Genomic DNA, 14326 nt, shown 5'->3' with positions numbered 1-14326 from the left:
CCACCCCACCCCACCCCCCTTTGCCAGCTGCCTCATTTGCTGAAGGGCTGGCACCGGTGGTGCGAAACAGGCTTCCTCCCTGCCTAGACAAAGAGCCGCCACCGCTTTTCATGAAGCAGGTAGGCAGAGCGAACATGTCTGCTCTGCTCTCTGGCCCACAGCGGCACCAGGGCAGCGGTGGCAGGAGGAAGATTATTATTATTACAACTATTTCCCCAATGGCCTGACTTGGAGGGAGAATAAGAGGAGAAATGTTGGTGGGAAAGCAGAGAGAAAGAGAGGCAAGAGGATTTTTGTCCTTCCACCATTTACCTCCGTGTGCGCGCTCAGCTTCTGGGGGCACAAAACAATACAAACACTAACAATAATTCTAATAATAATAATATTAACTATCTTGGGGTAAGTATGCAAGCAAAGGTGTGTGAAGGAGGCATGTTGCTGGAGCCGCCCGCTGTGGTGCAGGGGTGCATGGCGGCGGCAGCGCCAGCCAGCTTGGCTGCCCGGCGACGGGAGAAAGAGGCTGAGCTGACCACTGAACAGTTTGCTTAGCAGCCCATCCTCCCTTCTCCCAGTGCCCAGGATTTCATCAGATGCTGCTCACATGTTTTTAAGCCTATCCTTGCAGCCTTTAGGGCTAGAAGCAAGGCAATAGAAATAATAGCAGATTCTCGAGAGTGCTTAATTCTGCACCCAGTATGAAATTCCAGAGAATCTGAGGACTAAGTAATATTCCAAAAATATTTGCCAGACCTTCCAGAGAAAATGTACCTTGCACCAATCATGTAATGCTCCACTCACTGCAAGCCAGTAGTGTGCAAGCAAGGTAAACACCTGTGTACAAAGGGCAAAGCAAGCTCACGATAAAATCCAGCCAAACTATCCCTCAGCCAAGAGGCAGAGTAAGTGGGCATTTCTTTTACTTTGTGGCAGACAGCAGCACTGGATTTACATTCAGCCAGGCTTCTCTTTCAGCAGTAAAACTGCAGAGATCTGTTCACTTCCTGCCACTTTCAATACTAGGTCCTGATCTACAGTGGTACTTTGGTTTACGAACTTAATCCGTTCTGGAACTCCGTTCTTAAACCAAAGCTTTCTTAAACCAAGGCATGGTTTCCCATAGCAGCGGGGGACTCAATTTACAAATGGAACACAGTCAGCAGGAAGTGGAACATGTTCTGCTTCCAAGGCAAAGTTCACAAACCAAAACACCTACTTCCGGGTTTGCAGCGTTCTTAACCCAAGTTGTTCATAAACTAAGCTATTCTTAAACCAAGATACCACTGTATTTCAAGCAGATCTGAGTAATCGGCTCTGCTTCCTAGTAGGTTCTCCCTTCAAATAAAAGTCCATCTTGTTGGATTGTAGCTCAATCCCCATCTAGCTCCTGATGAAGTTCCTACCAAGTTCCTGTGTGCCAGGCCTCATTTGTTTGCTCCCATGGAGCCGACAGAACACAAACGACATTCAGAAAGTTAAATGGGAACTCAATTTACATTTATGGCTATCATCACCAGGGACTCACCACCTTTGGCAAACCTTGGTAAGCAAGCTGAAAGTGGTGGTTGCCCCTTCCTTGTCACTGTGTCTCCACACAAGGTCAGGGACAATCTGCTACATTAGGTTTGAAATGGGAAAGTTTTGATGAGGGGTTGCTGGGAAGGCCACTGTGTGGCTGAGGCTCTTCAGCCATGTCAGCAGGGCAGCAGCCAAACAGCCTTTAGTATTCTTTCCTATCTCAAGAGTTGGTAAATCAAAGAGTTAGTGGGAATGAAAAGCCAGACAATTATCACTCACCTCTGCAGATCCTAATTGGGAAGAAGGGCTGGGGTTTATCATGCTTGCCAGAAGGCAGTGGCAAGCTTATCATGGCTAGGGGTGGGTGATATCTGGTTTTCAATATGACTATACAGTGGTACCTCACAAGACGAATGCCTCGCAAGACGAAAAACTTGCAAGACGAAATAGTTTTGCGTTTTCTGAGTTGCTTCGCAAGACGGATTTCCCTATGGGCTTGCTTCGCAAGATGAAAACGTCTTGCACCTTTTTAAAAAAACCGCCAATTCATTCCTATGGGAAACCGTCAATACACATTGGTGCTTCGCAAGACGAAAAAATTCACAAGACGAAAAAACTCGCAGAACGAATTAATTTCGTCTTGCGAGGCACCACTGTATATCACCAGCTAAACATCGTGATATACCAATAATGATATGGATATCAAACCGGTTTTGGATGCTATATTGATATAATCATCCAGCCCTAATCATGGCAAGCAAAAATGTGGAAGTCTGATAATCAGAGTTAACTTTCATTATACATATTAATTTTGAAAATTCATCTACTTTTTCCCCTGTGTTGTTCAGTGTATTTCAACCATCAAAGATCCAACTCACCATGGCTTCCACATCAGCCCATGTGGTATTAGATGAATCTGACACAAGGAAGCTCTGTGTGTCACCTTGGAAGGTCACACTGAGATTTACCTGTGGATCCATGCCGCAGGACTATGGAAAGAAAATGAAAGCAATTAAAATCTAAACTGCTTGGATGCTTTGAAGTGAATGCAACCACCCCCAGAAAAAGAGATGCTGGGGCTCTGGTTTACTTGAATGTTTTTCCTACTGCTCCTGAAGCCCTCCCTGTGCCCCCCCCCCCAGCCAGCCAAACACCATGATTCCCCAGGGCTTAGGCAATAACACTTTGTACCTGCTCACAGCTTCTCTTTTAATATTACAACAGTGAACTCTGACTGGGCCGATTTACTTGTATATAACTTTTGAAAAGCTGGATGTAGTGTAAAATAATAAACACACTTATTCTGTCTCAAGTGAGGCTATCAAGAGAAAAAGCTGGTTTTACACCAAGCTGTTTGGTTTTAAACAGCCCAATATGTAGGTATTGCCACTCACTCAATTTATTTTCTTTTTTTACAGACACCGCCCAGATTCATTCTAGATAATCTCTCAACAGCTGTTTGCATGATTTAGTGCTTCCAATCACCTGACTCTAATTTTCCTAACGTCATAAACAAACTAGACCATATACAGTAGTTTACTAAACACCACCCACTAACATTTCTTACTCCTGTAATCATGTCCACCCAGTACCTCATCTTTTTTAAAAATAAACAAATCCAACTACACTTTTAAGAAATTCAGATTATTGACAACTGAAAAACAGGGATTTCAACAAGAGCTGTGTCTTGCTAATGCAAATAATGAACATTTTGTAAAATACTAATGTGTTATGCCAACAATTTCCAAGATCAGAAATGCCTTTTACTCCAGCCACCAGCCCACTATTTAAACACTTTCTAACACCAGATTTCATTGGGGTTTATGTACATCTACCTCTGTTGACGTTCTTGCTATTGTTTTTCTCTTCATATCTTCTGTTTCGACAATGGTATTGATCTCTCCTTTGCCCTCCCCTCAACCCGGTTGAGCACAGACTGTACTACTTAGTTCATACACAACCCAATTACAGGTTATATGACCCACAGACTGAAGCTCAACCTGTTAAACAAATGACACAGCTGAGATAAAAGGGGTGGGGAGAAGTCCTGCAATAGCTGCACTACAGATACAACAAGGCAGGTACAGATAATGTTTTAACTGGAACACTACAAAGATTCCTGAGGGGGAACCATCTTGGGAGTAAATCCCTGAGCACAGGAAATTGCATTCTTACAGGGTGCATACCGGAAACTCGGCTACGCATCTGACCTAGTTGCCTGTCTTGGCGAGAGATTGCCCTGAAGCCAAAACACCACCAACAACCCTGAGTTTAAAGGCCGCAACTGCCATACACCATACTTGCCTGATGGGAGAAAACTCCAAGACCATAACTGAGACAAGCAGCGCTTGGGGACATTGGGATCAAGCAGCATTAGCCACGTATTAGCGAATACACACGCCCAAAAATTATATCTATACATAGACACACACGCATATATACATATATGAATATATGAATCTACGAAAGCATATATGAATATATTATACACACACACACACATATATATATACATACATTACACACATACACATATTATATATATATCTCTCCTACCACCACTAAACATCCCTTTGGGCTTCCATGGTGTTTCTGGGCTGCATTTGAAATAGGTTGGCAGGCAGCAGGCGAGGCGATGCTAGGCTACTCACCCAGCTGTGAAATTTTATTATTAATAATAATATCTAAATTCGTATACTGCCCTTCATCCGTAGTTCTCGGGGTGGTTCACAGAATAAAAACACGATACCGAAACACAAAATAACTCCCCCCCCCCAACAACAACATATTTAAAAGGGTGCAGAAATGAAGGCAGGGAAGCAACTTGGGCTCCCCACCACCAGCCCACCGTCGCCTCAGAGAGAATTTTTTTTTTACTCGCCACAGGGCACGAGAGAGAAACTAACTCCATAATAACCACAAAGACAATAGTGTGGTGGTTGTTGTTGTTTACAGAAAGGGGGGGAGAAAGATAGACTTCTCTCCCCTCCGCAGTCCCCAGCCCGCCGAAGCGGCCCTGCCTCCTCCGAGTCGCGCCGCCGCCTCAGGACAGAGCGGCCCTTACCGTCGCGCCGCCGGATCCCCTGGGAGCTGCTCCCGCCCGCAGCTGTCTCGGCAGCGAACGCTCCGGCGGCCCCTTCTCCTCGCGCCCGCCCCGCGCTGTGACGTGGGGAAAAAACATGGCGGCTCCACCCGAGGCCGGGGCCCTCGCAACAGCGGCTGCCGGGAGGTGATTGGACGCCGCCGAGCGCCGCTCACGCCGCTCTCTTCATTCCATTGGGCGGCTTGGGTAGGCGGGGTCGGTGGGCAGGGGAAGGGCCTGGGAACCACAACAGCAGCGGCGGCGGCGGCAGAAGTGGGCGTGACGCATTCGATCGCCCAGGAGAAGGCATTTCCGGGTTTGCGAGGGAAGATGCCATTTTTCTCCCCCGCCCGCGCGCCTTCAAGTGCGTTTCCGGGGATGACGTAAAAGCGGCCTGCAGCCCTTGGGGAAGAAGGCGGGGCTGATAACAATAACAACAATAAATGTTATTAATTATTTAATTATTATTGGTATTAATTATTATAACAATATAATATTTATTATTGTTGTTAATAATTTTATAATAATAATTTATTATTTATACCCCGCCCATAGAAGAATAAGAGTTTGGATTTGATATCCCACCTTTCACTCCCCTTCAGGAGTCTCAAAGCGGCTAACATTCTCCTTTCCCTTCCTCCCCCACAACAAACACTCTGTGAGGTGAGTGAGGCTGAGAGACTTCAGAGAAGTGTGACTGGCCCAAGGTCACCCAGCAGCTGCATGTGGAGGAGCAGAGACGCGAACCCGGTTCCCCAGATTATGAGACTACCGCACTTAACCACTACACTGCACTACACCACACCACAATAACCTATTAAACATTAAAAGCTTCCTTAAACAGGGCTGCCTTCAGATGTCTTCTAAATGTCAGGTATTGTTTATTTCCTTGACATCTGATGGGAGGGCGTTCCAAAGGGCCACCACCTAGAAGGCCCTCTGTCTGGTTCCCTGCAACCTCACTTCTTGCAATGAGGGAACCGCCAGAAGGCCCTCGGCGCTGGACCTCATTGTCCGGGCAGAACGATGGAGGTGGAGATGCTCCTTCAGAAAGAAATTGACTTTCCACCTCCACTTCCACAGTGTTTTCACTGGAGTTTCCTTTCCTTTTCGTAGTTCAACTAAGGCAAGCTATACAGACAGAAACAATAAAGAACGGGCAGACAATACCAACAAGTGGGTTATATACCTGCATTACAGCGGGTTGGACTAGATGACCCATAGGATCCCTTCCAACGCGGCTCTTCTGTAACGGAGGTGACTATTTCCCGTCCCAACAATGAGGGAAGGGCATCATGGGAGTTGTAAGGTAAAGGTAAAGTTACCCCTGCCCGTACGGGCCAGTCGTGTCCGACTCTGGGGTTGCGCGCCCATGTCGCTTAAGAGGCCGGGGGCCAGCGCTGTCCGAAGACACTTCCAGGTCACGTGGCCAGCGTGACATCGCTGCTCTGGCAAGCCAGAGCTACACACGGAAACGCTGTTTACCTTCCCGCTAGTAAGCGGTCCCTATTTATCTACTTGCACCCGGGGGTGCTTTTGAACTGCTAGGTTGGCAGGCGCTGGGACCGAGCAACGGGAGCGCACCCCCCCGCGGGGATTCGAACCACCGACCTGACGATCGGCAAGTCCTAGGCGCTGAAGTTGTACCCACAGCGCCACCCGCGTCCCGCATGGGAGTTGTAGTCTCGCCCAAAGAGCCGAAAGTGAGTTTGTTCCTCTCATCCTCTTAAAACTTAACACCCCGGAGGTGGACGAAGAATTAATAGGGGTGAACCGCCTACCTTTTCCCCACTCCTGCCACATGAAATAAGATCTGAGTCAGAAAAAAACCAGAAATCATTTCTCTGCTTTGGAGGGGGGGGGGAGCTTATACCGGTGCCCCCTCGCAGCCTCCATTCAAATCGTAAACATTAATAATAATAAGTAATAATAAATATGTGTGTTTTTATTTAAAATGCATCTTTGACTTATTTGTTGGGCATAAGAATTTGTTCAATTCCCCCCCCCCAAAAAAAAATATAGTCCGGCCCCCCGCAAGGTCTGACGGACAGTGGACCGGCCCCCTGCTGAAAAAGTTTGCTGACCCCTGGTATAGACAATACTGAGCCGATAAAGAAGCTCAGCCTCAGCCTTAAACGTTGCTCAGAAATTGAGGTTAAACACAGCGCCACAGAGAGAGAGAGAGAGAGAGAGAGAGAGAGAGAGAGAGAGGGGGGGGGTGGGGGTAGGGGGGGAAGAGTGGCGTTCTGGTTCACGTGATCGCAACGGATGCGGAAGCGAGGAGGTGATTGGTTGGCGAACAGGTTGCCTAGGGGACGGTTCTGAAAGAAGGCGCGAAAAAGGGCCCGAGAGACGGTTAGAGGAAGATAGCGAGCGCGCGCGCGTGACAACTGACTGAGGGGACATTTGCGTGAGGGAAGAGAGCGAAACGGGGTTTGGCGTTTGTCTTGAGGTATCAAATGGGTTTTTTTTTTTTTGCGGGGGGTGGGCAGCGGCGGCGAGAGAAGGCTAACAGCGTCCGGGTAGCCGGCGGGGGAAATTCCTTTCGGGCCGCAGTTAGTCAACGTGGCTTGAAAAAGAGAGTTATCTGACCGGACGAGAGACGGGGAAAGCTTGTGCAATGGGAAGGGCGAGTTGCGGGTGTTGTGTGTGTCTTGAAGACTCGGAATTTCGCCCAGTTTTTAAGAGAAGGTCGGGGGCACAGCGGTGTTTTCCTAAATTAAAACCAGGGACTCGGTTTCATGAGGCATTGTCGGTCAAACGGCGGCTATTTTATTTATTTTAAAACGTGTTTCTTTTTTTGGGTGGGTGGTTATTGGGTTGTTGTTTTTTATTTTGATTATTTTGTGTTTGTATATTCTGATTTTGTTTTGTGAATCGCCCTGAGACCTTCGGGTATAGGGCGGTATATAAACTGAATAAATAAATAATAGATTTATATTTATAACTTTTGTTAGCCGCTTTATCTCGCCCGGGGCAACAAAACAAACCAACATTAAAGCCCAGGGGTTGGGGGGGGGGGAAGAAGTGTATTAACCATAGAATTGTAGAGTTTGGGAAGGGACCCCAAAGGGTCATCTAGTGCAACCCCTTGCAGTGCCTTAAAAACATCCCACCCACTCCTAAAAGGCCATGGGGAGTTAAAGGTTAAAAAGGAAAGTCTTTGCCTGGTGCCTAAAGCTAAATGAAGGCGACAGGTAAGCAATAGATTCCCGAATCAGTGGGTGTTAACTTCTCTTCTGTTTATGGTGGGTGGCCAAGTTTCTCTCTCTCCAGTTTTCTCCAATAGGTGAGACAGGGTGGGGTCTGGGGCGCATAGTTTCTTCGGGCCAGCATTCATGCCTTTGCCACCACCCTGCAACTGGTTAGGTGTATTTGTGGCCTTCCTCAGGCTTTCCTGCTGTATCCTTAAAGGTAAAGGGACCCCTGACCATCATGGGTAGGCAAACTAAGGCCCGGGGACCGGATCTGACCCAATCACTTTCTAAATACAGCCCGCGGACGGCCCAGGAATCAGCATGTTTTTACATGAGTGTAGAATGTGTCCTTTTGTTTAAAATGCATCTCTGGGTTATTTGTGGAGCACAGGAATTCGTTCATTTCCCCCCTTCAAAATATAGTCTGGCCCCCCCCAAGGTCTGAGGGACAGTGGACCGGCCCCCTGCTGAAAAAGTTTGCTGACCCCTGCTTAAAATGATGCCATTGCCCCAACCCTTCATCCATTTATAAGAGAAAGGGGTGAGAGTTATAAGGAAAAAGAGTAGCCTGTAGTGCAACACACTTCTATTGAAGATGAATATTTCAGTGCTACATGGTTTCTACTATATAGGAACAAATTTATACGTTTATTATCATTCATTCAATCATGATGTTAAAAGTTATTAGTAACATTCAGGGGTTGTTGATAGCAACAATAATCCTTCTGTGAGAAAAAGTATCCAGTGACCCCGCTGATCCTCGTTTGTTCACCATATATCTACATAGCAAGTAATTATGCTGTGAGTGAAACATGCATATGATAGGGTTGTAAAGTTGCAGTTGTCTGTCTGCTTAGCTGAGAGTAACTTTAAAAAAGTAGTCACTGGGTTGAACTGAAATGTTACTGGATTTGCAGAATAAAAGTCAATCTCACTGGTTCATCTGCACACTTACTGTGGGTGTAAAAGTCCTCTGAACTCAATAGGCCTTATTTCCAAGTCAGTTTGGGCTACTCATTTAATAGAACCTTAAGTCTGAAATTGTAGTTTAGGCCTAGAATGCTAGACTATTTTAACATGAAGCCTTTTAATTTTTGAAGGTGTAGAAGACATTATGGATTCCTCCATTCCAAGCATTGCAGAGGTTCGTGGCATATTGCTGGCTATGCAGAAGAACTTGGAATGCCCAATATGGTATGGAAAAAAAATTAGAGTGTCCCCATGGCTTCTGATTCAAAATACAATATCTAAAGACTGTCATTAGAGCTACTGTTCTTTGAACGTGGGTGTCACAGGGAACTATGGTTAGTTTAACATCTAAAGCAGAAGCTTTCGATCTTGTGAAAGAGGACTGGGAAAATGAGAGAATGTGAACTTCATGATTTCCTGTTAGGTTTCAACTGAGCCTGTATCTTTCAGATTCTTTTATCTCAATTACTCTTTATTGGTTTTATATATGACATCCAAACAACACAAAAAACACAGTAAGCCTTCTGCCAGTTGCAAATGAGTAAGAAGCAGGGAAGGCACATCTCCATTGCCCAATCAAGCTTTTTATCTGAAAGTTTATAGTATGTGTGAAGTGCTTTTTCATAGAATGCTCCTGCCAGCTTGTTGTATTTGTGTCACATTGTTCAAAATTGACCCTATATGAATGTGCAATGACTTTACGCCTTTGGCTTATTTGAGTCTCTGACCTCCTGTGTCTCCTTATGGCACATCTGCAGTATTGGTTTGAACCAGCTGAATTGTCATAGGAGTCCTCTGAGGATTGCTGTAAATATCACTGAAGATGCTAGGAATTTTTTTATTGGAGATCTCTAATTGCTTTAAAGAATTACTAGGATTCCTTGCATGGAAATTGCAGCAGTTAAATAAGCTTGAAAATCGTTTAGGATTCTAGTATAAATGTGCCTTAGCAGGTTTTGGTCAGGTAGAATATAAAGCTATGGTTAAATACTATATGCATTCATAGTGATGTACATAGCTAAGAGTTGGGTTTGCTATTTTTGCATTGTAGAATGTTGTCTGGGTCTTTGGTGATTTCCTCCCCCCCCCCCCATTGCTTTGAGTTTGAGGGGGTCAGCTTGCATGATGCTTGAGTCCCTTGCAATTGCTAGGGGCCTGGACCCAGCAAGGGTTAAAATCTAATGGGGGATTTGATTGTTAAGTAGCCAGACCAGCTTCTTGGTGAGTGAATGGGCCTAAGCATGATTGTTTGTGTAACAAAGGAAGTGGCTTTGTATCAGAGGACAAATGAGTGAGCCCTCTCCTTTACCTGGCTGGTGATGAGAGGGACAATTGCCAGAGTGGTGTATTATAGAACTGGGCTAGAAGCATACAGCAGCTAGAGAGTGTCATGCGTGATTTCTACTTGAGTCCAAGGTTGTGACAGGGAGAAGCAATAGCTCTTGGAGTGTTAATGCTGTGAGCCCCTTAATCTTGGGCTCAGGTCACACGTGTGTGTAAATAAACCATATATCACAAAGACACTACAGTCTCCACCACCCCTCATTCCAAGAAAACTAAATCCTGGGTGAGCAGCTGGAAACCCTGGCATCTCACACTGCTGGGAGAATGGGGTGACATGCAACACTATGCTGGTGCTAAATACTTGTTGTCATGGCAGCAAACACTTGGGGGCACCAAAATCAAGGACATAAGTGTTACACTAGAAATTGCAGTCCTAGCATCAGACCACTCTAATATGCTTCATGCTTGTTTTATTATGTGTATTGTATTCTCATGGGATCCTTGAATGAAGATCATTTTGTTCCAGAATGTTTATAAAACCAAGCAGATACTTGTCATCCTGACAAGAAGTACTGTTTTGGGGGGACGGGGGAGAGCGGGTGTGGAGGATTCCCTGATCCTGAATAGGGCAACTGTGTCCCTGAAGGACCAGAGGCGCAGCCTGGGAGTCTTTTTGGACTCACAGCTGTCCATGGAGGCACAGGCCAATTCTTTGTCCAGGGAAGCTGTCTACCAGCTCTATCTGTTATGCAAGCTGAGACCCTACCTGCCCGTGGACTGTCTTGCCAGAGTGCTGCATGCTCTAGTTAACTCGCACTTGGACTACTGCAATGCACTCTACGTGGGGCTACATTTGAAGGTGAGCCGGAAACTGCAGCTAATCCAGAATGCGGCAGCTAGACTGGTGACTGGGAGCGGCCACAGAGACCATATAACACTGGTCCTGAAAGACCTACATTGGCTCCCAGTACGTTTCTGAGCACAATTCAAAGTGTTGGTGCTGACCTTTAAAGCCCTAAACAGCCTCGGCCCAGTGTACCTGAAGGAGCATCTCCACCCCCATCATTCAGCCTGGATACTGAGGTTCAGCTCCGAGGGCCTTCTGGCAGTTTCCTCCCTGAGAGAAGTGAGGTTACAGCGAACCAGGCAGAGGGCCTTATCGGTAGTGGCGACCACCCTGTGGAATGCCCTCCCATCAGATGTCAAGGAAATAAACAACTACCTGACTTTTAGAAGACATCTGAAGGCAGCCCTGTTTAGGGAGGTTTTTAATGTTTGATGTTTTATTGTGCTTTTAATTCTGTTGGGAGCCACCCAGAGTGGCTGGGGAAACCCAGCCAGATGGGTGGGGTATAAATAATAAATTATTATTATTACTGTATATTATTTTGATGATTTTGAGAATCACCGCAGCTTGTCAAAGATGTTCAATTAAGCTCAGTTCAGATGTTGTGAGCATCAGACTGAGGTCTGGTAAACCCGGTCACTTCCTGATTTGCAATAAGGACAGTTTTCCATGATCTTCAAATCAAGCAGACTGTGGTCACTGATAACCAGAGTTATCTCCAAGTCAGATTTCAAAAACTGGTTTGAAGTGAATGTGTCAAATTCTGGTTATTGAAGTTACATCACAGTAAATGCTAGATAACACAAAACATGCAATGGAAGTGGGAATTGGTGTATGCAAGGGGAGGATGGGGCACATGACTTGATAGCACATTCCTGATGGCCAAATTATGATTGGGCTGTTATGTCACAATTGAGCCATACCCTTGATTTTTATATCAAAGCAAGAAGACATTCTGTTATCCTTTATCAGACAACTGCAAAAAGAGATAATTCAATACAGTACCAAAAATACAGCAGTAGTACCAAATTGGGAATTTGTAAGTATGACCTGGAAGTGTGTGGGATGTGTGTGTTAAGCATTTTGCTGAAAGAGCAGATGGTTCCTGAAATGGATATTTATTACTAAAGCTGGGTTATTTCAAAAGAGGGAAAAATCATCATGGGCAGTGTTTCCAATATCTTTCTTAAGAACCTGAAGTAATAGTTAATTCCGAACCAACTGTGGTGGGGGTTGTCCACAGATGTATTACACTTACTAGCTCTCTTAAAAGAATAACCTTATGGCATGTTAAATATTAACAGATATGAGCTTTTGTGGACTTCATGCCACTTCATCAGGTCTTTAGTTAGCAGAAATATATATAGTGGTACCTTGTGTTACAGATGCTTCAGGTTACAAGTGCTTCAGGTTACAGACTCCGCTAACCCAGAAATAGTACCGCTAATCCAGAAATAGTAACCCAGAAGAACTTTGCTTCAGGATGAGAACAGAATTCATGCGGCGGCGGCAGTGGGAGGCCCCATTAGCTAAAGTGATGTCCCAGGTTAAGAACAGTTTCAGGTTAAGAACGGACCTCAAGCATGAATTAAGTTCTTAACCCAAGGTACCAGTGTACATAAATGGTTATAGGAGGTGGGGGCAAGGAAACAGTGGGCCCAAAAGGTCATGAAATGCAAAAAAGATACAGCTTGAATAATAATAATAATAATAATAATAATAATAATAATAATAATTAATAATAATTTATTATTTGTACCCCGCCCATCTGGCCAGGTTTCTCCAGCCACTCTGGGCGGCTTCCAACAAAGATTAAAAATATGGTTCATTAAAATGCCACACATTAAAAACTTCCCTAAACAGGACTGCCTTCAGATGTCTTCTAAATGTCAGGTAGTTGTTTATCTCTTTGACATCTATGCAAAGCTCAAACGTATATACAAGTTAAACAGAGTGACTTCAATAGCAATATGTGGCATAAAACTCAATCTAAATTTGCTATCCTGATTTCCTCATGTAGCGGGAGAGAGAACCTTAACTTCAGTTGTGTTCTAAATGGTTATAATCAAACTTGCTGACAGATGTTCAGAAATTTCATGCTTTTGTGTGTGTTAAAGAACTGACTTTCAAGACAGAATCAGAGTGGTCTAGGAGAGGGGTTCCTCATTGGTGGTCTGCAGACCCTACCACATAGGTAGTGCTAGAAACTTAAAGAACAAATCTCAGAGTGATTTACAGCACATTAAAATATCAAATAAAACAATCTAGACTAATCAAATTCAAGCTTCAAGGAAAATATACCAGATGACATTTTGCTTTCTCCAGTCACCAACGTGGCATCCAGGAATGTACAGTATTGTTGGCAGGTAATGGCATGTTTCATGATAGTTTTGTGTTGATTAGTTTTTAAATTTATGATCTTCTGCAAGTAGACTGTGTGGTGTAGTGGTTAAGAGCGGTAGTCTCCTAATCTGGGGAACCGGGTTCGCGTCTCCGCTCCTCCACATGCAGCTGCTGGGTGACCTTGGGCCAGTCACACTTCCCTGAAGTCTCTCAGCCCCACTCACCTCACAGAGTGTTTGTTGTGGGGAGGAAGGGAAAGGAGAATGTTAGCCGCTTTGAGTCTCCTTAAAGGGAGTGAAAGGCGGGATATCAAATCCAAACTCTTCTTCTTCTTCTTCTTCTTCTTCTAGACTGTTGCCTGAGTAAATATGGGGACAGAATTGGCATCTAGATTTGTTGTAGGGCCTAATCCCAGGGTTGTATCACATGATAGTTCTACAGCCGTTGAAGTTAGTTGGTCTTAGTTGGATACAATCCCATGGTTTATGTCTCTGTTAATGAGCAGCTATATGAGGTTAGGTGGCTATCTCTATGCAAGGACAGCTCTGTCAACTGAGGATACAATTCATGCATCTGTTATGTTTTAAGGTGCTGCAAGATTCTTCTTTTGTGTTTGCAGAGAACCGATTCCATGTTAATATGATAGAGCAGTCTGTTCCTATACAGACATTGCATTGAGGATGCCATATTTGAAATGGGTACTTTGGGTGCTTTATTTTTTTACTCTGCTTAATCAAATGCAAAAATATACTATGGCTCTACATTTTACTTTTTAAAACAAAATATTAATATAGTAATTTTACATGTTTGGCTTGTGTAGAAGTATACAATTACAATAAAGAAAAAGTGTTTTTTGGTTTGTATATTATTTTGATGCCTATCATTCTAAAAATTTAGAAATGACCATTGTTCTAAAACCTTGTTTGGTTGTTCATTATAAACTTATCTAAAACAATTCATTTTAATCATAGTTATACTTGACTAGATTATGTCAAATCAGTCTGCTATTGATGAAGAGTTGCTTTTATTCCATTTTTTGCAACAAAATGGCTGTCAACAAATTCAGCTCAGTTTCTTCTTGACGAGATT

The 14326-nt window shown here is 44.5% G+C and overlaps 2 protein-coding genes across 3 annotated transcripts in view; one reads left to right on the top strand and one right to left on the bottom strand.

Annotated features, from left to right (window-relative positions):
- Positions 1 to 4738, bottom strand: part of NBR1 (NBR1 autophagy cargo receptor) — a 29106-nt gene extending 24368 nt beyond the window's left edge. The window contains exons 1-2 of one of the 2 annotated variants that reach the window (XM_083407530.1): positions 4580 to 4738; positions 2394 to 2504 (exon numbers count right to left, since the gene is read on the bottom strand). In XM_083407530.1, coding sequence (XP_083263656.1) covers positions 2394 to 2504; positions 4580 to 4696 — 228 coding nt within the window. In that variant the 5' untranslated portion in view covers positions 4697 to 4738. Of the gene's footprint in view, positions 1 to 2393; positions 2506 to 4544; positions 4551 to 4579 lie in introns of those variants that run through there. The other variant, XM_083407531.1, reaches the window with a different exon arrangement.
- A 2136-nt stretch (positions 4739 to 6874) lies between these two features.
- BRCA1 (BRCA1 DNA repair associated) overlaps positions 6875 to 14326 on the top strand; it is a 52143-nt gene continuing 44691 nt past the window's right edge. The window contains exons 1-2 of the mRNA XM_083407381.1: positions 6875 to 7049; positions 8895 to 8988. Of these exons, the coding sequence (XP_083263507.1) occupies positions 8909 to 8988 (80 nt within the window). The 5' untranslated portion in view covers positions 6875 to 7049; positions 8895 to 8908. The remainder of the gene's footprint in view (positions 7050 to 8894; positions 8989 to 14326) is intronic.

Source organism: Podarcis tiliguerta, assembly GCF_965153285.1.
Source record: "Podarcis tiliguerta genome assembly, chromosome: 13".
Classification (NCBI taxonomy): domain Eukaryota; kingdom Metazoa; phylum Chordata; class Lepidosauria; order Squamata; family Lacertidae; genus Podarcis; species Podarcis tiliguerta.
This window is presented reverse-complemented; position numbering and strand designations above follow the sequence as displayed.